The sequence below is a fragment of the Aulonocara stuartgranti genome (assembly GCF_965226115.1).
Source record: "Aulonocara stuartgranti genome assembly, chromosome: 1".
In the NCBI taxonomy this organism is placed as follows: domain Eukaryota; kingdom Metazoa; phylum Chordata; class Actinopteri; order Cichliformes; family Cichlidae; genus Aulonocara; species Aulonocara stuartgranti.
The window spans coordinates 17,738,861-17,764,432 of NC_138939.1; the positions used below are offsets into that span (position 1 = coordinate 17,738,861).

Below are 25,572 nucleotides of genomic sequence, written 5' to 3' on the forward strand. Positions count from 1 at the left end.
TTCAGGCCCAGCTGTGGTGAGCCTGATTACTTAATAATATGGTGATAAATGCAACTATCAATCAAAACCCCTGACAGGACTTACAATTCAGGAGAGATCGGCCAAAATAAGAGCTGCTGACTCTCTCATTGTGGCGGTGTGTACGGGGGTGTGTAAAAGGATACGCGGTGCAGTCAGCAATGAAGGTACTTGCACCAGTGCAATGACAGGAAGAAATAAAGTGTCACTTTTTATTTACAGAGCACAGCGGCAGTAACTACAGCTCTGTCTCGCAAACAACAGTTGTGCAATTTAAAAGCTAAAGTCACGCACAGTGGAGGACAACAATGACACTGTGGTTGAAACACTGGTGGAAGCCACAGTAAACACACCTTACAGTACACTGAACATAAAGGCTTCCTGAGCACAACACAACTGGTTTTGATGGCAATGATGAAGTAAGACCAGCGAACAGTGTTATGTTTGTCTTCCACCAGAAATTTACATTTCAGATTTCAATTGTTTTATGCATATCAGTAAAAATATGTCACCCAGAAACCCGGCTAACTTTGTACTTTTATGAAATATTTTCACACCCGTATATCGCTGTAGTCATTAGAATGGACTCTTTTTTGCTTTCATGTAATCTGCTTTGCTTTTAAAAATAAAAGAAATCACATTTATACATCAAGTATTTTAATAATCTTATAATTTTTTGGGATATTGTCCAACCTGGAGACAATTAGGAGGGTGAGATCATTTGAAATATTCAAGTAAAATGTTAAAATATGCTGCAAAGTAATTAAGGGTTTTCAAATGTTTGCTGCTTTGTTTTTTCTTTTGAAAATCATCGACTGCAAAAACTCAATCGCATAAACTCCTGGTTCAAAACAATGCCAGGTGAAAGTGTAATAGCAGTTTTAGTTAGTTATTTAATACTCCTAAAAAATATTTGTGAAAGATGAATAACACAGTTAAATGTGCAGTGATGAGTTTTAAAAACAGCTCTTCTTAAAAACAAAGTGAATGTGTGCGAGTGTAGGTTTTCGTTTAAACACAGTGAGGTGTGAGAATGATTAAAGTGCAATTAAATTAAACGTGGTCATCTCTAACAGAACACAAAAGTCCAACATATTAAGAACTCTGTAACATCTCAATGAGATGCATTCTGCTGAAATAATTATCTTACTTATTCTAACTGTTATGTTTCCTGAAATATGCCGTATCTCTCTCTCATACGCACACCTATCCCCAGTGGCTACTACTTGTTTTGGCCCTTTTCTTCCACAAAGGTCTACTGTGCTTTTCTGCAGGTTGAAAGTTTTCATAGCAGAGATGACACGAAGCAAATTCTGGCTCTGAGGTAAATCACTGCAGCACTCGGGACTGCAGCTATTCTCTCTCACCTCGCCACTTTTAGCAGACCGTGGCTGATTTCCTTCCTTGCGTGACTCCAGAGTGTAAACACACAGCCAGAGTGACTCATCACTATTTCTCACTTCCACGGTCTGATATAAACACATGAAAAGGGTCAGGGGTCATTTTGAGGTGGTGAGTGGGTGGGTGGAGGGCCAGTATGTCTCTCCATCAGACATCTTCCATTCTCCAAAGAATTCACAGCTTCCTGTGGCCAAAGCCGCATGCCTGCCCACTCTAGCCTAGAGGAAGGAGAAAGAGAAACACAGTTAGGGAGAGAGATGGACGGACAGTTTGGGTGATAGATTGCCTTCTCTGCCACGCTCCTCTTCAGCAAAATGGAAAGAATGCAGTGGGGATGAGGCTGTATCTCGTTCCCCCATGACAGGACCAGAAAAAAGAGTGATGGCTAGAGAAAGGATGGAGGGGCTAAATCTGGGTTTGAGTGTATCGCAGAAATGAACTACATTGTGTTTTATGTGCTGGTAAATTGACTTATAAGTCTTGAAAACATTGTTTATCTGCACCTGCCAGCTAGTCTTTTGAGCACATTGGCACTTTGTTAAAATGAGATGCCTAAGAAAGTCCTGATCAGCTCTTGAAGCCTGCAGGGTATTTAAGGTGGAAGGGAGGGATAGCCACTTCCTTTCAGGCCCCAATCTGAAGAAGGGCCAAATACAGTCTAACATAAATCACTTTAAACTCCGCAGCTTTCGCAGTACCATTGTTATAGAGCAGACCAGCGGAAAGAGGCCGGTAGCAGGTGGAAATAAAAAGCCCTTTGACAACCATAAGGTAAGATTCTTCCCAAGATCACCACAACATTTACACAAGCCAAAGAGAGCAATGTCTGGTTGCCAGCACCAGGCTGGACACATATACACACCAATATTTAGTCAGCGAGACTCTCGTATACACTGATACATGAATACATGTATCAGTGGCATAGGCAGCTGCAAGAAGCATGTAAAAACAACAATGATGCAGCCACTGACTGCACAGAAAAGCAGACAGAGCCAGACGGATGGATGGATTCACACTCTTATTTTTCTCAAGTCCAAACGAACATGTAAGTGGTGCGTTGAGCTCAAACAAACACTGTTAAAATAACATCTGTTGGCTTCGTTATAGTGGCTTTAAAATGTGGTTTGTTGCAGTTGAGTTTGGAGATGAAAGCATTATCAAATTCAGGAAGGGAAATGAACAAACAAACTGCTATTTTTTTCCTTTTCTTTCTTTTTTTTTTTTCTTGTGCAACAATATTTGTTCTGTTGTGTTTTTCTGTCACACAATTTGCACAGATTGCCACATAGGTCACACCCCCTTCATCTCAGAGCAATAACTTAGTCAAATCAAAACACACAGGCATCTGCCTTCACACACAGACACACACTTTATAGTGGTCTCCACTGAGGTTAAATTTCAAAAGATAAATAAATAGTTGGACTGCATTCATTTTTTACAGTTAAAAAACTCAGAGGCGATCATGGCCTTTTATTGTGAACAGATGTACCAAAATTTACCGAATCTGATGCCATTGCCCCTTGGAGACTTGGGCAGTGATTTGCAGTGTGCCGAGGACACTTGTTTGTTAATAACCTGGTCATTTTGAAATCATAGACACTTTCTTTTCAAGCACGCTTCCTCTCATTAAATGCAAAACTTCTGGTGGTGAGCCAATGAGGCTGTTAAAACCTCCCTGCTGTGTACACAGTTTTAAAAAATTACAAACTTCTCCATAGCACAGTGATCTACACATTTGCCCAACAAGAAAAAGATCCCTGCTTGACCTGGGAAGAGACACAAATCCCTTAGGAATTGCATCAGGAAAGCCTCCGCTGTATAAAACCTGCCAAATCAAACACGTGGAGCTACCCACTGTGGTGACCCCATCTGAATAAGGGAGGAGCTTCTTTATTTGATTTGGCTGTATGAAACATTACTGTTGTTTTGCATATTTTGTGAGCAGCTAAACTCAAAACATGAATGAAGGCGAACCTAAACAAATACAAAAATTCAACACAAAAAATGAATCTCTAAATAATTTCTAACAATTTAAAAAGGCTATTTAACAAATTAATTCACATTTTTCACAATAAATAAATAAATAATTCAGACAGATGCCACCAATTTACCCCCTTCTCTTATTGAGCTCTTGACTAGTCCTTCAGGGGTTACACTACATTGCACTTACAATATTTAAGCTTCTTTCTTCATTCCAGCCTCTCCCTGTCCTCTCATTTATTTCCCTGGCACTGCCTACCGCACCAACCACACCTCTCCTAACGGGTGTACTCATCTCTACTCCTCTCTTCACTTGGGATCACAGCCTAAACCTGGCAGGGTCTCTGTCACATGATGCCCATGCGCGTGATGCTTCGCTGGGACCCCCCTCCACTCAGGAAATGCTCCCGGCCTTTTTCCCACCCTAGTGTTCCGCTGTGGAGAGCTGGGCATTACAACTGAATCCAGTTACCATCCCAAAGCATTCCTGACTGATTCCAACCACTGCCTGGCAATGGGTTCCCACAGACGACAAGGATATGCCCTCATTTCAAGAGCACTGGGTATCAAGTTGTGAACTACCAAAAGCTGTTTATGGCAGAACAGAGGAGTTTGAGCTCCACAATAGGCAATTACAGTGCCCACTCATCCCCCTCCCCTTCATTCAATTTGTGGTTTGTCTGTAGGTGGATTCGGTTATGTGCAGATTAAAAATAGTCAACCCATTCCAGACAAAAACTGTGAGGGACATGGAACACACATTGCACAAACGATATCTCCCATTGTGGTGTACTGTTTGGGAATTCTTAATTGCTTTTTCCGAAGCAGCTTGCCACAGGAAAATCCCCCTTCAGAGTAAAGAAAAAAAGAGTCGGTGGGCTGTGCGTAAACACCATACATATTATGTAAACACATACGTATAAACCCATGTCGCCCCATGTGCACCCATCAAACTGAAATCAAGGCAATATCAAAGAAGCTAACCTGCAGCAGAGCCAATTGTGGCCTGTGTGCGCCCTCCCTCTCTCTTTTGTGTTCTCCGCTGTGGTTTCTGCTTCAGCTCTCATTATTGATGTCTTTGCCTGCATTAGACAGACCATGATGGACCGGCCCTGGGAGGTGTGCAGGACTCCAGGGTGGGGCACCAAACAGGCTCGAACTCACTGTGTGGGATTGAGTCTTTTCTTTTTAAAAAAATAGAGGGAGAGAGAGAAATAGTAAGGCCGTGATGCAGGAAAGCATCTAAAAAAATGTCATTTTTATGTTGAGCACAAAACGATGTGCAGCGACTTTTAAAAAATCCACCAGATAATGTCACACAAGAAACAAAAGATCATACTGCCTCAAGTATAATGCGTTTAATCAAGGCTTTGAATCAAATAGATACTTTTATCATGAATAAAAGCTAATTAACACACAAAGCAGCTTTGGATGAATCACACTGAGCCCTAAATTAACTTAAATGCAAAAAAACAGAACTATTGAGGAACACTCATGCATGATGACGACAAGTATGTCCTAGTTTAAATATTCTACGCATTTAAATAAAGCTTTACTAAAAGGAAAGTAAACAAATATGAAGACCACACACCATCACTCCCACTGAAGGAAACCGGAAACTTTGAGAAATATCACATGCTGTCATTCAATATTTTGCTAGTGTAACTGCTGCTTTAATCATCTCTTATTCACCAAAATAGACAATCTTACTATTACTCTGACAAGCTTTGCAATGTATTGTTTTTGTAATTAAACTTTTGATTATAATGTTTTCAAGAAACCAAAATAAAATATTATTTAAAAAATAATGCATGAAAATCATTGAAAATTGACTATATTAAGGAACATTGTGAAATATTTTTATAAGAGAAATTGCGTTAATACAGAACTAAATATGAAAACAGCCACTGAGCCATTAAAAAAACGTACCATGAATGCTTTAACTTTGTAAATAAAATGTATATTGTGTGTCTATTGTATGCAATATACATTTTTAAATAATATTTTTCTCTTTCCTTTGAATTCTGCCCTTTTGACTTCCTTTTTAAACACACACACATCCAAAAAGTTACAAACTTACCGAAACACCAGTTTGCTGCTATATACAGGTATATAAAATTATGAAGCATTTTCCCTACAAGTGCTAACCACATTTGGAAAGTCAGGAATTTGTGAAAGCTCCGGACCTGCCAAATTCTCCCCACTGCTGTCCTTCATGTCAAATTATGTGGTACTGCTTATAATCACAAAATAAACCACAAAGAATTTTACATATGCTTTCATGCTTGTTTTTTCATTGTCTGAAAGGAATGCTTCGACATGAGGATGTCGAAAGAAGACAATTTAAAAAAATTTTAAAAAACAGGGTCAAATTTGCTTTTACATGTGACAAACAACTGAATCTAGAAGAAAAAGAAAGAAAACAGGAGTGGGAGTGGGCTGTCTATAATTTGACAATATGGCACACCAGGGACAGTTGCGGGAAGGCGTGTGAAGTGTCGCTGAGCAGCCTGGGGTTCTCACAATAGCGTTTTTTTAAACCAATGACTCATACTTTGGTATGATAACCTCTTTATCTGTTAACTGATAATGACAAAAAAAGAAAAAAATGCTCCTTTATCCAACATATAAATCTAAAATGAATTACCAGATGACCAAAAGCTTAAAGGACTCTAGTACTAATTTTACAGTTACAGTATAAGATATTCTAACGATGCCTGGGGTTAATTTAACTAAAACAAATTCATTCAGTTCATGGTTTCAATCTGAATTCATGCTGTACGGTATTATTATCTCTATGGAGGACTCCCAGCTGTCAGTTTAAGTCTAAGGATAAGGTCACTGACCTGACCAACCTACTCAATGTTTATTGTCTGCTGTTTCTCCGAGTTGATCTTTTTGTCTCTGCTCTCCCCCTTTAATGCTCCCCTCTCTGCGCTTCTCCTGCAGGAATTTTTTTTTCTGCAGGGGACCTTCCATGACAATAGAAGGTTATTATTTTGCTAGAATGCCCTTAGATAAATCGTGTTGTGATGTGGCGCTACAGAAATAAAGCTGAATCGAAGGAACAACACAGCTATTAGTGCGGGTGTGAGGCGGATGCAGGCAGGTGGCTGTATGTCTCTATGTGAGACGTGACACCAGAATGTAACCGATGGGAAACTTAAAACAACTAAGCAAGGCTGTGTTTCCACACTCTTCCACGAATTCCAATTAAAATGATTGCACTGTAAAATTTAATTTTCTGATTAAATAAATCCTCCCCTCCCTTTTTGGAGGGAAAGGTAACACAAATTAACTGAGATAAGATTTACTTACACATTTTTATATCCATCAGACTCCGATATCTTCAGCATGACGCACAGGCTGGAAACATTGATTTATCCTTTGATTTGTCAGTAGTGCTCATATAAGTAACTTCGGCTCAGTGTCATACTCTAGGGACCTACGGAAGCGCGATTGTGTGCATCCTTTTAATTTGAGCAAAATCAAACATTTCTATAAAAGTTGTGGACATCTCTGTCAGAATTGATGAGGTTAGAAAAAATATTGAAAACATGTCTTGATGAGCAGATTAGAGGTAACTACTTTTCTTTGTAGTACCGATATCTTATCTGGAAAATTAAATGATCATAAAGCCATTTCTGCAGCAGCTGATTACTGGAGACGGCAGTGCCCATCAAATACACTTCAAATCCACATAGTGGCCCAACGCGCGCAATCAGCGGTCTGCTAGCAATCCCGTCCCTTCTCGATCACATAAACACCACTTAAACGAAAATATACACGACCACCTACAGCGCAGGGAAAGTGATGAGGGGGTGCCCACTCCGACATTAGGACACACTGTTTTTAATTAAAGTGACAATGCTGAGTGAACTACAGGCGACACTGCAGAAGCAAAGAGCCAGAAACCCATCTTACACAGTTAAGAATACAAATTGTTTAAAAATGTTTAAAAAAAAAACATCATAACCACATATATATGAATAACATTTCAATCGGATTACTTTTTTTATTTGGGTTATTAATGTTAGTCAATAAAGCATTAAATATTTATCAGAATTCTTATAAATGCGAGATAAACACTTTTATTTTCTACATTTTTCTCGAGCATTTGCAAAACTGAGAGCTCGGCACTATTTGTGCATTTAAAGAGTTGCTGACATTTCAGTTCTGTAGAACACGTAAAAATAAAATGGGTGTGAGAATAAAAAGTAAAGAGAAAAACCTATGTCGTTAAAAAATACGATAATTCAAACTCTGAACCAGATTCTCTTATTAACAGCCATTCATGTCTTTGTTAATTGATTTCAGCTCCCTGAGAGACTGAGGTTAGATCTTATCTTTTATGTGTTGATTCGAGCTCATAACAATTAAAAATGTGTTTTTCTTTCTCAGATTTGCAGTCAGTTTAGGTCAAACAAACGACATTAATGGAAACATTTATTCATGTGTTTTTTTGTTCGGTTTTTTTGCTATCCATATCTTATTCCCGTTTTCAAGTACTGTTTATAAAATAAAAATGTATTAGAAATTTTTGCCTATAAACTTATTTCAAGTTCAAGTCGGTCGAATTTACAGCCAGTTGATCGATTACTTGTCATACACTCCTTGAAACAAGTCCCTGCGGCCTCTCTGTGACCCTCCTTTACCATTAAAGAGGTAAACGGTTTATTAGTTAAAGAAAGAAACATTTAACCAAGTTATTGCACCTAATATTTTGAGAGTCTCTCTCCACCTTAGGCCTAATCTCGCCGAGCTTGTATTTTGTTCAGAGTCCAAATCAAATTAAGATCATAGCTTCCGTTTCTTTTAAATCTGTGATCCGCCAGGTGTAGGCATAATGTAATACTCGTGACAAGGAAATTATTTCTAACTTTATAATGTCAAGTCTTTCTTAGATGATCACGGCACCTCATTTTATCATTTAATCACGTAATAACAGATATCAGTAAGTTTCTGTTTTTTTATTTTGTGCGCAGTGGCAAGACTGAGCTGAAGAACATGGCAATGCTGCTTAGACTGAATTGGAAAATAATTACATTTTATATACATACATAGTTTTTTTTCATTATTATTATTATCTATCATAGGTGTGATCCTATGAAAAGTAGGCTCTCTTAAGTAAGAATGTGACAAACAAAAAATGTCTACGTACAGGTCAGCAGATTATTGTAACAACGCGATCAACCGAAAATCTGTTTCAGTAAATACTAGTGAAGCGACCCGGAAAGCCTGTCAGTACTGTGCGCTCTGCGGTGTACCTCCACCTAAGTGGACAAGCATTCCTGAGGATGCAGCGCTGTCAAATATTTCAAGATGCGACGTCACGGAAAAGTGCACGACTTCGTCTGCGACACAGCAAAGGGGAGGTTCTGACCTCGGATCTCCAGCCCCAGTGATGATGAACATAATATGCCACCTTTTAGGCAGTTTTGTGTGTGTGTGTGTGTGTGTGTGTGTGTGTGTGTGTGTGTGTGTGTGTGTGTGTGTGTGTGTGTGTGTTTGCATACCTGTCCATAGGAGGGGGCAAAAAGATTTTTTTTCAAAACTCGCTGTTTCCATTACATACAAAAAAGGACATTTCTTGTACTTGTACTGTATAATATTCCTGTATTCTTGTACTGCTTGTACTATGTGATATTCTGAGGGTGAATAATACCTTTAATCGATTTCTCCATTATGAAAATATATAACTTTGCACCGTGTGAATACGCAGCAGAGGCCATCAAACAGATAATTTCTTCTTAAACACAAGAGACATATCCCCTCAGCTATATAAATGCTTTTGTATATATAGATATATTTGCAAATAACCTGACTCTGAAGAGCGTGAGACAAAGAATGGTATGAAGTCATCAGCGGTAATTAAATGCAGTGGGCAGAAAGAGGACGGGAGCGCGCCTGCCCCTGGTGCGCGCTGGGTGGTCTGCTATGCTGATAAATGTGTGGCCCTCACTTCAGGCGATTGGCCGAACAGGCACTGGTTAAAACAATACTTACATTCACTTATCCGTGGTTCTAAATCTCCTCTGCAACAGTAAAATCTAACCTTGGCACAGCTATCACCTTTGGGCTGACAATGATTTTTTGTTTTTTTACAGAGAATTGTTTTCTCGATTTCCCTTTGGGCAAACTACTTGGAACAAAAGAAAACCGCCCGCTTATGTTTTGGCACTGGGGAATTTAATCAGTAGGAACATTAATAAACCGCGCGATATTTTACTTATACACTGAGTTTGATTAAAATGTGTCACCTCAAACGGAACTCCTTGAAAAGATTACAGGATTTTTGCGCACAATGGAGTCGTCAAACACTGGTTTTACGCACGAACCAAAATACATATATTCTCCTCGTATTTATGTCCACGGTGCCAAAATCAACAGTCACGAACCCCTAAAAAACAATAACGCCGACAGCGAGCAGAAACACGCGCTCATCTAACTGAATTCAAAAGGTTGCAGGCTGCAGCTATCGAGATCTCCAGGGAACAATAACCAACCTACTGTCAACAGTTTCAGGCTATACTCCTCGACTTCCAGTAGCTCTCGCTCGCAATTTTGTGAGAGAGCAATAAAGCGATCTTAAAGTTGGTTTTTCAGTGTTGGAAAAAAAGAAAACAACCATTTTCCAAGTAAACTGTCACTTAGTGCAAGAAGGCAGAGCTTGATCCAAATTTGAACTCAACTTTCCTAATTGTCCTATATTATGTAACATAATGCAAATCGAACACTCTACGTCTCCTGCTGTGGGGATTAAAGAGCTGCATCACTAGTAATCCTGTGAAATGAAAGCCTTAAATCCACCTTACTTCAATTCCACGATCATTCGATGGAGAAATGCCTGCAGAAGTCGATCTCAAGTCCCAGTCCGAGTTTCTGTGTTCAGAGTTCGGAGGAGCTTCCACCTCACTCCTCTTGCGTCCCCGCGTAAATATTATGACTACATTACACAAACAATATTCATGTGTTAAAACGTCCAGCATCGACTCTCCGAACAGGCAAGCATATCGCATCAGATTGAGTATTAGCTGATCTAACTGGGCTTTTGCTTGATTTTTTATTTAAAGAAGGCCAGGGAAAATGTTTACATTTTGCTGTATAAACATCCTGCCCATGTTCCTGTCTATCTTTTACAGAAATCAAGAGGGTGGTTTTGAATATGAGGGGCATGTTCTCTGGTAAATGTTTTCCATATACTAAAAATGTGATATAAAGTAGCTTTCTTTAAATCGTTTTAATTACAAAGGAGACATAACAAGGCTGCAGTCGTGTGGCTCTTGGGTTATGTGGCCTGCAATGGCGGGATACTGCTTGCAGGTTTAACAACAGATATGAGTTGTATAAATAGTGTTAAAATGATCATAACCCTAAAAAGAACATCGTATTAGAGAACAAGCAAAGCCAAAATCTGTATCCGAATGCTGAATCTAATGCATTCACTTAGTATAAGCTTATGCAAATCATTAACGGGCATTTGAATTTATTTGTGCTCTGAGGGATGTGTTAGCGTATGGGTCCTTGAAATTAAATGTTATATGTGAGATATATTCTCTATTTCTGTGTAAGGACGGAGGAAAAAGAAAGATTTCACTGAAAAGTGAACGCACACAGATGTGCAAGCTCACAGCCCACCACTTGAGTAGGAGGGCAATCGGGGAACTGGGCGGGTCCCAACATTAGGATGACCAAGACATACAGCTTCCAATGCGCCGATGGCAACAGATAAGTAAAAAGTGAGCTCCTCGGACGCACGACAACACACCAACTGAAGTGGAAAGCGGCTCCTGTTCTTCTCTTTATCCCATTTCGGGCACTGCGTACAAGGCAGTCCGGCTTCAGACTGCTGCAGGACTGAATCAAAAGCAACAGCTAAGAAGATAATCGCGCCTTCGCCTCTATCGCCACTATCATTATTCGATTTTTTTTCTTTATGACACAAATTTAGTACCTAACTTACTATTTTTTATAGGTGGAAAAGCAATTCTGTTTTTGTTTTCCGTCTCGAAGATTAAATTTAACTAATGACGGCAGAGGTTCAGCAGCCCCCAGCACAGACTCCTGCCCAGAGCAGCCCGATGTCTGCTCCGGAGAAGCCACACGGACAAACGGTGGTGATGGAAACTGCCTCCTCCACTACGAAAACCAAAAAGACAAACGCAGGGATCCGACGACCAGAGAAACCACCTTATTCCTACATAGCTTTAATAGTTATGGCTATTCAGAGCTCTCCAACAAAACGCCTGACCCTCAGTGAAATATATCAGTTTCTACAGAGCCGCTTCCCGTTTTTTCGGGGCTCGTACCAAGGATGGAAGAACTCCGTGCGTCACAACTTGTCCCTGAACGAGTGCTTCATTAAGTTGCCCAAAGGCCTCGGTCGACCGGGGAAAGGACACTACTGGACTATTGACCCGGCTAGTGAGTTTATGTTCGAGGAAGGCTCCTTCAGAAGGAGACCCAGGGGTTTTAGGCGCAAGTGCCAGGCGCTGAAGCCCATGTACAGCATGATGAACGGCCTGGGATTCAACCACATCCCCGAGTCTTACAACTTCCAAGGGAGCGGCGGGGGCCTATCCTGTCCGCCCAACAGTTTGTCTCTGGACAGTGGGATTGGGATGATGAATGGACACTTGGCAGGTAACATGGAAGGGATGGGTCTGTCCGGACACTCCATGTCACACTTGTCGACCAACAGTGGACATTCCTACATGGGAAGTTGTACAGGATCCACTGGGAGTGATTATCCCCACCACGACAATTCCGCCTCCCCTCTGCTCACCAGCGGAGGAGTCATGGAGCCTCATCCCGTATACTCGAGTTCAGCCTCTGCGTGGGCTCCAGCCCCTTCGGCCTCATTGAATAACGGGGCTTCCTACATCAAGCAGCAGCCTCTGTCCCCCTGTAATCCAGGAGCGAACCCACTGCAGCCAAGTTTGCCCACACATTCACTAGACCAACCATACCTGCACCAGAATGGCCACAGCACCACAGATTTACAAGGTAAGTTTATATATGTGTGTGTGTGTGTATATATATATATATATATTTAATTTTCTAATTTTAAAAAAAAGCGCAAAAGGTTCAGAGAAGCCGGGCCTGATGATATAAAGAACATTTGCGAGCTATGACAAAGATAAAGGAAACGAAAGATTTTATTCAAATTAAGACGCTTTGGTTATTAGAGGATAGAGACAGAGATGATATACTGTCCACATATGTCTGTGGTTTACAGAATTTTATTTCACATATCATGCGCCAAACTTGGGCCTAGTGGAAATGTTGAGTAATTCTGAAGAGCATCACACTGAAATGCGCCGGATTTATTCTGCAGTCAGTAAACATAAGGCTTATCTGTGCTGTGCATAATTGAGGGATTGGAATTAAGGCTATTAAGGAAATGATACAACACAACTTAACCACTTTTTCGTAAATAAAGTTCCAGTATTTTGTGAATCATTAAACATAATAAATCAGGTTTATTAAAATAAAACCCAGACAGAAGACCAGAGGGGTTCAAACCTCCTGAACGTGTGGTATTAAAAAATAATAAATCAAGAGATGGTTGAAAGAGTCTACCGGGAGAGTTTAGAGTCACGCCAATCTGTGGACAAAAAAACAAAAAAAACAAGCGCGGTTAGGTCCAGCCTGCCTTGCCTCGAGGCTCTCGGTCCTCCGGGACTGGCGTGCAAAGGGGCCACTGTCAATTAGCCCTGCAAGCCCGCCTCCCCTTTTAACAATCTTTATCGGGTTTACTAAATGGACTCTGGCCCTAAGAGGAATGCATGCATTTCAGTTAGTATAATAGAGTGAAGCTCAATTTACAAATATAAACTTCTTTCTTACACAGAATATAAAGTGCCTACACATACAGCAATCTTTTTGCGGTAAAATATGGTAGATATAGAGCATATTATTATTATTATTATTATTATTATTATTATTACGTATTATTATTATTATTATTATTATTATTATCACCACATATAACAGTTTTATTATTAGGGTTTCCAGAACGCATAGCGAAGGTCTGTAGAACTGGATAATTCTAGTATCAGCAAGATTACCAATCAAATCGTGTTGCAAATAACTTGTAAGCATTTAAATAACTTTTTATTTCAGAACTATAAACAACATTTTTCTTAACTGGGGGAACATAAGGTAACATAGGTTACTAGCCTTCAAGTACATTACATTTAAAAGTGACCCTTTAAAATTATTATTATTAGTAGCATTTCCATTCATGTTTTAAATGCTTTTTTGCAGGTATTCCTCGGTACCATTCCCAGTCTCCCAGCATGTGTGACCGAAAGGAGTTCGTCTTCTCGTTCAACGCCATGACTTCCTCAGCCATGCACTCACCGAGCAGCGGCTCCTACTATCACCACCAACAGGTCTCCTACCAGGACATTAAGCCCTGCGTGATGTGATGTCCTCCGTGGACAGTCTAGAGACTAGAAGATGGTGTCACAGACTTGAGCCATGAAGCAAAACGGACTGAAATGAACAACGAATGAGTAAACTACCACTGAGAGGCATGCCCCAGTCCTGGAGAGTGCTCACTGCTTCAAGTAGATTGGACTACTTCTCTGTGCTGTTACACACAGCGACAGAGACACGGAGATAGGCCAATTAGAAAGCAACCACATAATAATATATAATAATAATTAAAACAAACTCTTTTATGCCATCTTCATCAACATCGACCAGCGGGGTAAAGCGTGGGCGTAAGACACCCTGCTGTTGTTTGGTACTTAGTCCTGCAGAGCGGATGACTACCACTTCACACTTTTGTTCTTGTGTATTCATCTTGTTAAAGTAGGTCAATGTTTAAAAAAAAAGAAAAAAAAAAGAAAAAAAATGCACACATTTCCCCGTCTCATGTTTTTACCTTTTTTTTTTTCCTTTCATTTTTTTGGACTTTCATACAAATGTTAGATTCTGAGATGAACAATTATGGACGTTACATAGCCTGTATAATGTAAGTCCATATACTGTATACTGTGTAAAAACAATGACGGCACTTTTTGAATAACCTATAAGCGCAACTTTCTTTTTATTTATTCTGTAGGCCTATATTTTAATTTCAGGCGAACTGGCCAAGGAGTTATATGCTTTATTGGCAATATTTGTCAGAACGCTTATTATTTGTTTTAAAATGAAAAATTGAGGATATATTGTAAACACTGTTATGTCTTTTGTGTCAGCTATATGTAGACCATTACTTTCAGCATTGTATACATTGGTAGAAGAAGGGGGGGGGGGGGGGGGAGTCTAGCAAAGGGTCCACCAGCGAGGGTTTGTCTTTAGATTATATTACAACAAAGCATTAAGAAATAAAATATCTTTTCGGCTCTTTAAGCCGGCAATTCCACCAAACGATATCCATTTCGATTTTATCGCACACAGACAATTTTCGGGGGCGATGGTCCTGCAAGCAAACATGCCTTGTAAACAGATGCAAAGACAGTGATCCTTATTGCATAATTAACCCCAAATTAGCTTATTTAAAGATGGGAAGCTTTTTTTGTGTGTGTGTCCAATTCTTCAGCAGCCTTCTCGTGTAAATGTATATTATTGCAATTCTTTAATGTAAAGCGATGGTTCGTTTATTTGGGGTTTAAAGCACAACCGGTACCCTCGGTACTACAGACAGTTGTCACTGTGGTGCAGTTAGGTCTTCTATTTCAAGCAATTACTGCAGCAGTCTGTTGTTTTCACCTACAGTTGACGTCCAACTTTGAAAATTAGAATTATTAGAAGAAACTAAACTTTTCCCAATCCATTGGTCGACTGGTGAACATTAACAGTCAAGGGTTTGAAAGGTTAATCGTAACATGTCTTCGATCTGTTGAGAGTGTGCAGTAGTTAAGGCGTAACAAATCCGAGGCAGAGATCTCACACGCGTCTGGTTACAGGGTGAAAACCTGCAGCAGTCCCGTTGCTTTGGCAGTGAGGCAGTTGTTTTCCTCAGACGCATTTGTCAAAAGAACATTTCTTGCCATGGTGGAAATACAATAAATTGCGCTGATCTAATTTAAGGAGCATAACTTTGTAATAATTAGTTTTGGAGTGTTCCGCAAAATGCGTAATTGTACAACAGAAAATTGGCCTAGGAAAATGAAAAAGAAAAAAAAGTAGGGCCGATTTTTCATAAAGAAGAACATCTTTATTTCTCATCTAAAATGAGTTGTTTTTGTTACATAAAATAGATATACCACTCATGATACTGCAAAGACAAAAATAATAAGCAGTTAAAAGTACTCATAAATAATACGCATAACGTGTATTGTACTGTGTAAAATCCTGGTTATCTTATCTCAGAGTCAAAATATTTTAATTTTACAGATGCAAATTATTATAAGGGACACGTTTTTTTTTTCTTTATCAGATTTCTGATCCATTAATTATAACTGTTGTTTTTCGACATTCACAAACACGCATGTCTGTGCGGCTTAAAACCAATTTGGCAATTTTTTCATCTGAATGACCGCAAATCATTAAAAAAAAATTTTAAAAAAATCCGGACGTCGTTTCTTATTTTAAATTTCTTCAAGTTTCAAGCAACATTTATGGCGTTTAAAAAGTTGTTCCTAATGTAAGAGTATGGTGGGTACAATCTATTAAGTGCATCAACACAGTCAGTGTAGATTAATCCGATGCTCATGCTTGTGATTTAGATTAAGTAAACCAACTGCGGTTTGAGGCCTTTTGTTATCTTCTTTAATCTTGACGGTTAAGTCATGTTTGCTGATGTTTGTGTGTACAACTACATCTTTACAAGGGGATGTAACATGCTCCACAGTGATACGCTTTGCAATCTCACCACATGACCACTGACTGAACCCCAGTAAAACGAGCATGCCATTGAGCACAGGGGTAAGCAGGCTTAACAGCAGTGGAACAGAGCATTAACAAACTGATGACATTTGCCAAGGTTCAGTGCTCTGGAGGGCTGAGGGAGAAAGATGGCGTTCCACAGCTGTTCCCTGGCCAGGGCTGGATGACAGCTCCATAAAAAGCCAGAGGCCTGGTACTGTGCAGACAGACACACTGCTTGTGTCCCAATCCTGCCAAGACTTTAGTGCAAACAGGACATCTATGGGTTAATTTCTTAGGTAATGGCAGTGCAGCTACAGAGACAGGTGTAAACAGAAGAAAAAAAAATAGAGTCATTGGGCAGGTTATCTAGCACTTGGGTTTACAGAAGTTTGAAGGTAATGTTAACAGACACATTTTCCAAACAGAGAATAAGAAAAATGTCACTCTGCAAAAATGAATTAATCTTTTAAAGTTTTCTTTAAGCTTAAAACTATTTCAAGTTTACAAGCTGGCATTTTATATGTTACAACTGGGTGAAACACATCAAGTTTTATGAAAATCCAATAACGGGCCTGAAATATCATATTTAACCACTAACAACATAGTTCTGCCTCTTCACGAGAACGATGGTTTGAGGTGGTGGGGAACTTCAGAGTCGGATCTCCAAATTCTGCAAAACCTTGTGAACATTTATAATCCATCAATTTTCTTTTTTGTTTGTTTTTCATAAAAAGACACTCAGTGTTAACGGGTACAGTCAAACGCTTTAGTGAAGAAATAAGTAAAGTCATGTGGAGCAAATTTATCTAATATTGAGGGCAGCATCACTCTCTCACTGGCCCAACCACACCAAATACAATGAATAAATTTGTATTTAGTCACTATAATGGTGCAAATATAACTGTAAAAATGAACGCTAGCTAAAAAACAAAACAAAAACAAAGAAAACAGAACAGCAGCAATAGAGGCCTTTAGCTCTTCCCCTGTTTATCGTTGTAATCTGCCTGTTTTAGATTTTCATGGTTAAAAAAAAAGAGAAAAAAGAAAATCATACAGTAGTAGAGACTATCCAATAATCCCGTGTTATGTACAAGAATCAATCAAGCCAAGAAAATCACAACTAAGTCACGGTTATTTGTAAACTCTTTACATTTCTGTAGTCTCATTAAAATTCATTAAACTTTAAACACTTGGAGTCTGTTCACAAGTTCTGTAAATCTGGATGAACTTGGACAATGAAAAAGACAAAAATGGTCAAAGGTAGCAGCCTGCGTGGCTAGACTTTTGTTAGATGATGAAATGTTATATTTTACTCCCAGTTTTGTGACTCAAATGATCAAATGTTGTGACTTGCCACACGCAGGTGCCATTTTGAACAAAACGAACCCATTTTTAAACAAGTAGGATGCAGACAAACAGGTCTGGCAACATCATGGATGTGATAATACTGACAGCTAGTTTTGAGAAGGAAAAAAAAAAAAAAAAAGCACTAGCCTTTTTTATTATTTTTTTTTTAAATTATTGTATGGTAGCAAAAGCACTGCATGCAGTTTGTAGACTGAAAGAGAAAATGAGTGTTGTGTTTCTAAGAATCTCTGATAAAGGCACTTTGAAGAGAAAACGATTGGGACAAATTTAAAGAAAGAAAGCTCCTGTAGCCCACTTAACAGAGCATATAGCAAAATCTTAGTCGTTATAGAATTTGTCTGGATTCAAATCAGCACAAGGTTCACTACTCTCATAGTTTCAGGTGTTGTTAATATTTAGTCATGCCTGCTAGGTTCAAATATGTTCTCTTCTAATAAATCACATTTTTGTTCATATTTTTTTTAAAGCAAAAAAAAAAAACCAATCAACTCCTTTTATGGTGTTTGCAGTTGTCCAAAACTGTAAACAACTTAAGCATTACATTAGGTATATTTCTTACTGCTTTTACTGCTCAGTTTTTTTCTGTGGCATCACTCTTAGCATCTGGTGCTGATACTTCAGACTTCGGAGCCGCTGCTGGTTTTGGTCTTCTACTGGATTGTCCAGATTTCCTGCCTCCTCGCTGGCTCTTGGCCAGTTCAGCCTGCAGACTGTGACCATTGAGAGCGAGCCCCTGCAGAGCCTCCAGGGCCTGATCTGCAGAGTGGGGGTCACTGTAATCCAGGAAGGCCCTGTGCTGAGCTCCCTGCCAGGTGAGTCTCAGTGGAGTGGCCTCCCTCTCTCGGAGGGCGGTTTTCAGCTCACTAACACGCAGCCCAGCAGGGATTCCTCCCAGATAAACTGTTGTCACACTCAGATGGAGCTTACGCTGAGATTTGACTTCATTTCCACCCTCTTCTGGGACCTGCTCCTTTGTGTTCCCTCTACTTTTTCCCTTTATTGTCTTGCCAATTTCTTGCTCGTTACCTGCCTTGCCGTCTCCTCTGCTTTCTTTATTCATTCTAGTCAGATGCTGTCTGGCTTTTGGTTCTCCCGCTATTCTTTTTTCCAGTCTAGAGTCCTGGCTGGATTCTCCCTCAGCATCCTGCTGTGTGTTTGGCCTCAGCCTCCGTCTGGTTTGCCTTTTGGGTTGACTGGCGTGCAGACCAGCTTCTGCCGCAACAGGCGCTGCCCCCAGTGTTACATCCTTTCCAGCTTGTTCTTCAAGAGCACGCAGCTTCTTCAGGATGGGGATCTTTTGCAGCTTTTCTGTGTCCAGCTGAAGACAAAACTGGACAGACTCAGTAATGCTGAAACGAAAAAAATGTGTCTCACACAGCATACAAACAGACCTGCTCAGGGCCGATGCAATGCACCTATTCATAATAAAGAGAAAGCTGATAGCTCCTCACAGCCCATGCTTAAAAACCATCTTAATACCAGCAGGATATTTCACTTCCCAAGCAGTTAAAAATAAAGACTGCTATCTTGATTTGTTGGGTCTTCAAGTGTCTTGGCAGACTTTGATGCTGACCAGTCCTGTAAAGGATATACGGACCTATTGTTTTTACACTGGCCTGTTTGACCCGTCATTCCCCTGCCCCTGCAGAGCCAAGGTGGCTGGGCAGAGAAGCCTTTGATGATCAGACGCGGCCTTCCTGTCTATGAGGTCACTGGGTCCTGTTTACTTATATGCATGTTGTAAGGAACCCAGAGGTTACACACAAACTTACCACATAAGAAAAATAACCTTTACCTATGTCTAATTAAAGATAAATTATCAAGAGGAAAAACACATTTCATCTTTGTGCCACTGTCAGTAAATCAGAAGCTGTTTATGGTCCAGGCTGATTTAAATACAGACGATGATGTGAAATGAGTGGTAAATAAGACTGATAAAGCACTATAAATATATCAGTAAAATTCCCAAGATAAAACAAACTAATTAACTGTGTTTGTTTTTTAAAGTAAACAATTTTACATAAGTGTGCACTGTACACACCATCCATAAAAACTAAAACTATTTTTTTTATTTCTAAGAAATAAAAAAGAAAATAACTGGAATTTTTTTTTTTTTTTTTGGCAAAATGGCATTATTACAGTAAGTGCACTCAGAAGAATAAACAATGCTGGATAGACCGTCCTCCAGTGAGCTGTAGGTTTTCTATGTGTCCACTAGAGGGCAGTGTTACTAAGGAAACGCAACATTTTTGTCATGTAACCAAAGCAGCGCATTTTCCTATAAACTCTATGTTAATATTTGATCCCATGAAGTAATTATAAAGACTCATGTGTGCTAGTGTCATATCTCGTCTTGTCCTAAATTGTAGAAGAGATTAGTACAAGCTAATGTATACTTTCTGAACACAAAAACTTCAGTTGTTTTTTTTTTTTTTCCCTTTTTTAAATTTAGTGTTGGGCATTTATTCTCCCTCTAAATGCCGGTTTCATTATGTTGAATGACAACAGGGGTGGAGACCTGATCAAACATTCATGAAAAACATACTTTCAGAGCAAGTCATCTTACTGGAACATCCATATTATCAGATTATTGACTGAAAAACATTTTTAAAAGGTGCAGGATTTTTCCAATAACATTATTTTTCAGTAATGGAAATCCACATACTAAGAGCGAAGCATTAATCACAGATGTTAAGTCTTTCATAGATAAAGGCATTAACGTCATAATTTTTCCAGTGTTCAAATCAGTTACTTTCAGCTATGCTTTACTGAACGCTTTTTTGTATGCCCCTCTTCTAGATAAATCCATCACAGAGATTTGAGGGGAGACACGAGGAATGACATGTATCAGGTCAGGCCAGCCTTGACCTCTCAAAATCAAGTTGACTATGAAATAACTACTATGCTTTACACAAAGCAAAAACAAGCACACTCAGGTTACCTTATTCCAGATGATTCCACATGGCTTAGGCAACTGGCAATCTGTTTTAATAACTCTGGTCGGTGTGAGGATGTAGTCTACAGTCAGGTCATGACTTCCCATTAGATCTTCTGGAATGTCCATCACCTGAAAGCACAGTTATTCCTCAAGTATTCAAATTACTAATGCTGAAACAAGTGGGAGGAAAAAAACTCTAAACTATGTCTGTTCATGTCAGTTCGAGCTGCACATCTTTATTTAAAACTGTATTATTCCTCATTTTAATACCAACGTGTTCTTTAGCTTTGTAAAAAGGGACAAGCTGCTTATTGCAAAACAAGATCCATAAAACATTTGAACTGCTCAGTGAGATCAAACTGAATGCGCAAACCAACCTGGCAGTCATGGACAACAGTAACCACCACAGTAGACTCATTCACGGCACCCATTGAAGCCATCATTCCATACTCCAAGTCAGCAAAGCCTTCTCCTTTTCCAATCCGAAAGCCTACAGCGGAAGGCAGAGAGGGAAACTTAATTTAAAAATGTATACTGTGCAGTTTACGAAATCCTTTTGGAGATTTGTAAACTCCTTTATACTGCCTTACAGTAAAACATGTGTTTCGCTGCAGTACTGCATGAGTTATCTTGGGCATTTTAGAAATGAGGATCACCATGGAGTGCGGTTAGCAGACAATTTACATGGCGGGAAGAACACAGGAGAAGCCACAATAAGCAGAAGGGATCTGATTACGTGCATCTGCCTCAATCTTATTTCTGCTCTTTTTCCTCTATGCTGGCAGAGTGTGCAGAAGTGCCTCAATAGGCTTAGACACGTGCAGCAATCACGATACCTTTGTTCCATTCTGCTTTCAGTCAGCACAGCCTCTCATCATTTTCCACTGTGTAGTAAACAAGCCTTGCATAAAACAATTTATAATCACCCAAGTAGTGATTTAGGAGAATCGCTATATAATAACAGACTATGTTGTTCATTACTCAGCTAATAATTGTAAATTCATGCTTGAAAAAGCAGGTTTTGCAGCACATGCTGCCTTTTCCACCTTTAGAGGTTCAAGGAGACCTATTGAGCTCATTTGCAGCATAGTTTTCCTCTTGGACTGCAGCACAGTTGACTAAACTAACCTTGCTGCAGTCTCTCCGTTCATAATCTCTGTGACACCATTTTCACTCGTCTCCTTTAAGCCACCTTTCAGCTGGCTTATATATACCCTAAACTCATTGGCTGAAACTTTGGCCATGTTTAATATAAGTATCCAACAGTGTTACTATTGTATATATGAAAATAAAGAAAAAAATTGTTTCACTTTGAACTGAAAAAATATTGTCTATTCTGCAATAATAGACAGTAAATTGCACACGTGGTTCTAACTACTATTTAAGGAGTACTGCATTTTCTTTAGATTTTATATATTTTAGTGCATGTATGGTAAACTTGGTCTTGAATTCACTGCTCTGTTGCTCTCCCACAATCATAAATCATTTAGGTTACCAATATGAAACTGAAATAGTATCGTGACATGGTGTATAAGTCACCTTTCTCCGACACCGCCACAGAACCAACCACCATCAGGTCAATTTTAATTTTTGCATCCAGGCCAACAGGTACACTGAAGTCTTTCACACCCTGGAGATGGTTTGAAGGTTTCAGAAGAAAGAAGAAAGAAAATCTAATTATCATTATTGGGAATTTAAAGAGGAATGACAATGCTGACAAATAAGAGCAAACATTAGTACATTTATACCTGAGAGGAAGAACATATGCGTAGTTGTTCTTTGCTAGCCCCTTCAGGTGGAGTAATCCTATTGAAAAGGCCTGTACGAAGACGAGGAGTTGGGACCAACAAAGTTTTCCGTGCCTGCAAAAATTATTTCAGTAAAATGTTAAAAATAAATAAATAAATAAAATTAAATTAAAAAAAAGATCCTGAGTTATTTAATAGGACTAGAAATTAAAACTGAGCTGAATAAAATCAGTGGAGTGATGGCAAAATTACAAAAAACAAAAACATTTAAATTTAACTGATGCAAAACACTGATGTTGCTGAAATGTGACTTTACAAAGAACCTACAGGATATTATACAATAACTTAAACAATCTTATGTAGCAAATTCTTGACCACAGGTGCAAACTCCAGTTCTTGAGGGCCGGTGTCCTGAAACTTTTCCATGTGTCCCTGCTGCAGCACACCCGAATAACATAAGTAGGTCATTAGCAAGACTCCATAGAACAGGGGTGTCAAACTCCAGGTCTCGAGGGCCGGTGTTCTGCAGGTTTTAGATCTCAACCTGGGTCAACACACCTGAATCAAATGATTAGTTCATTACCAGGCCTCTGGAGAACCTGAGGACATGTTGAGGAGCTCATTTAGCCATTTAAATCACCTGTGTTGGATCAAGGACGCATCTAAAACACCCAGGACATCGGCCCTCGAGGCCTGGAGTTCGACACCCCTGCCATAGAACTTGACTGCATGCCGAGGTGGCAATTCAGCCATTTGATTCATGTTACAGCAGCTCATGAGTGAATGAACATGGTGCAATAAAAGTACTTTTAGAAGTAAATTTTTCCAAACACTTTACTTCAATTTACTTGAGCAGGTTCAGGGGTTGCCACCTCAGCATGCAGTTAAGTACTATAGAGTGTTGCTAATGACCTAGTTAAGTTATTCAGGTGTGCTACAGCAGGAACACATTTAAAAGTTTCAGGACACCAGCCCTTGAGGACTGGAGTTTGACACCCCTGTTCTAGACAGTAATAAAACAGTCTAAAATTTCTCATTTAAAATTCTGCTTGCATTTAAAAATTCAAAAGAAAATCATGTAATCCAGCCTGAGGCACTCTGGTTCTTGGTTTTTTTCCAACACTGCAGTGCTACCTGCAGCACTGCCAGCCGAGCACCCTCCAGAGGTTTGTCAGGATCCACCTTCACCTCAGATGTGTGGATGAACGCCTGCAGCTCCAACACCTTGGCGCAGGCCGCAAAAGCACCCTACAGCAGAAAGGAAGGCATCTGATCATAGGTTCCTCGAGTCAACTTACTTCCAAGGTGATAAAGCGTGCCTGCTGCTGGGGTCTGTCTGGGTTAACTTTGACTGTCTGGCTGGACTTGAACTCCTGCAGGCCTGCAAGGCTGTAACATGCCTTACCTGCACCCTGGTCAATAGGTGCACAGGAAAAGACATGTATGCATGCACAGAGACAAGACAGCCATTAGTGATTCAAAATTTAAGAACATCAGTCAGAAGCTGTGCTGGTACCCTGAGTGTAGCAAGAATTTCACCCCTACAGCCCTTATTATTTTCTTCAGTTATTTATTTACTTACTTACAGTACTTTACATATAACCCAGACAGTCACAGGCTCAGATTTTTCCTCTTCTTTCTTTTTTCAAGTATATATATATTTTTTAATTCGAGAAGGAGGGAGGAAAAAACTGGAGACTAGTGGCAGAGGTTGACCTGCCAGTGCATTGATTTGAATGAGAACTGCGCTGCAGCTCTTCAGCTAAACTGCTTTAACCTGCCTTGAAATTTGGGATTCTGTTGTGGACGGGCCTCGGAAAGTTTGCCAGATTCTTTTCTTCTATGTAGTCCCAAACTTTCTGACGAATGTCCCATTTCGATCCTCCTGGAGAGAAAATTGGAGTTTAACATAAACGCTAACCGAAGCAACATTTACGTTTTCAGCATCACATTTAGCGAATCGACTACTTTAACAACAATTTCAACGGCAAAACAAACGTTTTACAAAACACTTGACCTACCCGGGTTGATTTTTATGACGGGATCCATCGCTTTATTAGAGCCACGGGTAGGTTTATTCTACAACACTCGGATGCACTCCACGCAGTAATATCGTACACGTGAGCTCTGTAACATAATACTAACGGAACAGCTGCTTGTCAATGTTTATCATTGCTACGGTGGCTCAGAGGGACGATCCTAACGAAACGCGAAAGGGAAAGGTGGTTTTGAACTTCTAGGCAACCGTAGTCTGATAAGCAGAACACTCGCGCTTCTCTAAATACAGAAAATACAGTCGAGAAAAAGCTAATTTTTCTTACTATCGACACGTGTAAAGTCAATTATTTCAAACCTTTTTTGTTAAAATTTTGATCTTTATGCCTTACAACAAAATGCATTTTTATAGTGACAGCAAATGATGCGTGTGGAAAATAGCAGTCAAAGCTTTGTCAGTTGTATGAGCCAAATTAAAAGAGTATGCCACTGGTTTTTTTTCTTCCATTTTTTTTTTTGTAAGATAATCATTTCCTTTTAAACATTATTTTACAATTGGAAGACAATCAAGAGATATTTTGCATTTTTTAACATTATTTTGGAACCACTTTTTCAACAACTAGGTTTACATTATGTCTCAGGACAGGTGTAGTTTACACAACAGATGCTTTAGCATGGATTATTTTTCAAATTCATGGGTGGGACACAAAATATCCTCCAACAGTAGGATGAAAATGACTGAAAATACCCACTTTCATTTGTTAGGAATGGGGTCACTAAATGGTTTAATGGAAACTCTGAATTATATGGTATTGATTTTGCTTTGCAGGCAACACTTCTCACCCAAGCACTGGACTGATGTGTTAGCGCCCATATCATCAATCATCAAAATAAAAAATATGTTATGAGTTGTTATATTTTCCTTGTTTTGTTTTTTGTTCTTTTGTTTCTTTTCTGTGTTTTTCTTTTCTGTCTGTTTGTTTGTTTGTTTGTTTGTTTGTTTCTTAACACAAAAAAATTAAGACAGGATGGGCTGGTGCAAATTCTTTAAGGTGGCCAGAAAAATTAAATTGCAGGGTTCCAGAGCACTATTGTCTGTGTAAGGAAAGGGCCACTTCAGCATCTGTTATGGAGTAAAAACAGGCAGGATAGGGTTGTGGCTTCAGTGTGCGCTTTAACAGCAACTGATTGTCACGAATGACAAGCTGTGATAACAGCAATCTTGCAGGAAACAGGAAATAATCTGAAAAACTTAATGATGAAGTAATTGTTAAGATGTGCTGGTGAAAACTGTTTAAA

General features: G+C 39.4%; 2 protein-coding genes and 1 long non-coding RNA gene across 8 annotated transcripts; 1 reads left to right on the top strand and 2 right to left on the bottom strand.

The window, feature by feature from the left end:
* Window positions 1-781: 781 nt before the first annotated feature.
* On the bottom strand, window positions 782-10,434 carry LOC309711343. The gene is made up of 3 exons (XR_014277942.1): window positions 10,215-10,434; window positions 4,384-4,583; window positions 782-1,637 (listed from the first exon to the last, which is right to left on the bottom strand). It is a non-coding gene; the product is annotated as an uncharacterized lncRNA (long non-coding RNA).
* A 656-nt stretch (window positions 10,435-11,090) lies between these two features.
* Window positions 11,091-16,869, top strand: foxf1 (forkhead box F1). Its single transcript, XM_082533154.1, has 2 exons — window positions 11,091-12,405; window positions 13,669-16,869. Exons 1-2 carry the CDS (start codon window positions 11,427-11,429, stop codon window positions 13,830-13,832), a joined length of 1,143 nt encoding a protein of 380 aa, XP_082389280.1. The 5' UTR covers window positions 11,091-11,426; the 3' UTR covers window positions 13,833-16,869.
* Window positions 16,870-16,976: 107 nt separating this feature from the next.
* On the bottom strand, window positions 16,977-24,479 carry mthfsd (methenyltetrahydrofolate synthetase domain containing). Of its 6 annotated transcripts, XM_082533109.1 has the most exons (9): window positions 24,300-24,479; window positions 24,060-24,163; window positions 23,577-23,690; window positions 23,413-23,526; window positions 22,279-22,392; window positions 22,070-22,160; window positions 20,908-21,020; window positions 20,534-20,659; window positions 16,977-18,910 (listed from the first exon to the last, which is right to left on the bottom strand). In XM_082533109.1, exons 1-9 carry the CDS (start codon window positions 24,325-24,327, stop codon window positions 18,164-18,166), a joined length of 1,551 nt encoding a protein of 516 aa, XP_082389235.1. In that variant the 5' UTR covers window positions 24,328-24,479; the 3' UTR covers window positions 16,977-18,163. The 6 variants fall into 6 exon arrangements, with proteins under 6 accessions (XP_082389235.1, XP_082389231.1, XP_082389230.1 ...); XM_082533105.1 differs by lacking the exon at window positions 23,577-23,690 and having other exon boundaries at window positions 24,300-24,476; XM_082533104.1 differs by lacking the exon at window positions 23,413-23,526 and having other exon boundaries at window positions 24,300-24,474.
* Window positions 24,480-25,572: the final 1,093 nt, after the last annotated feature.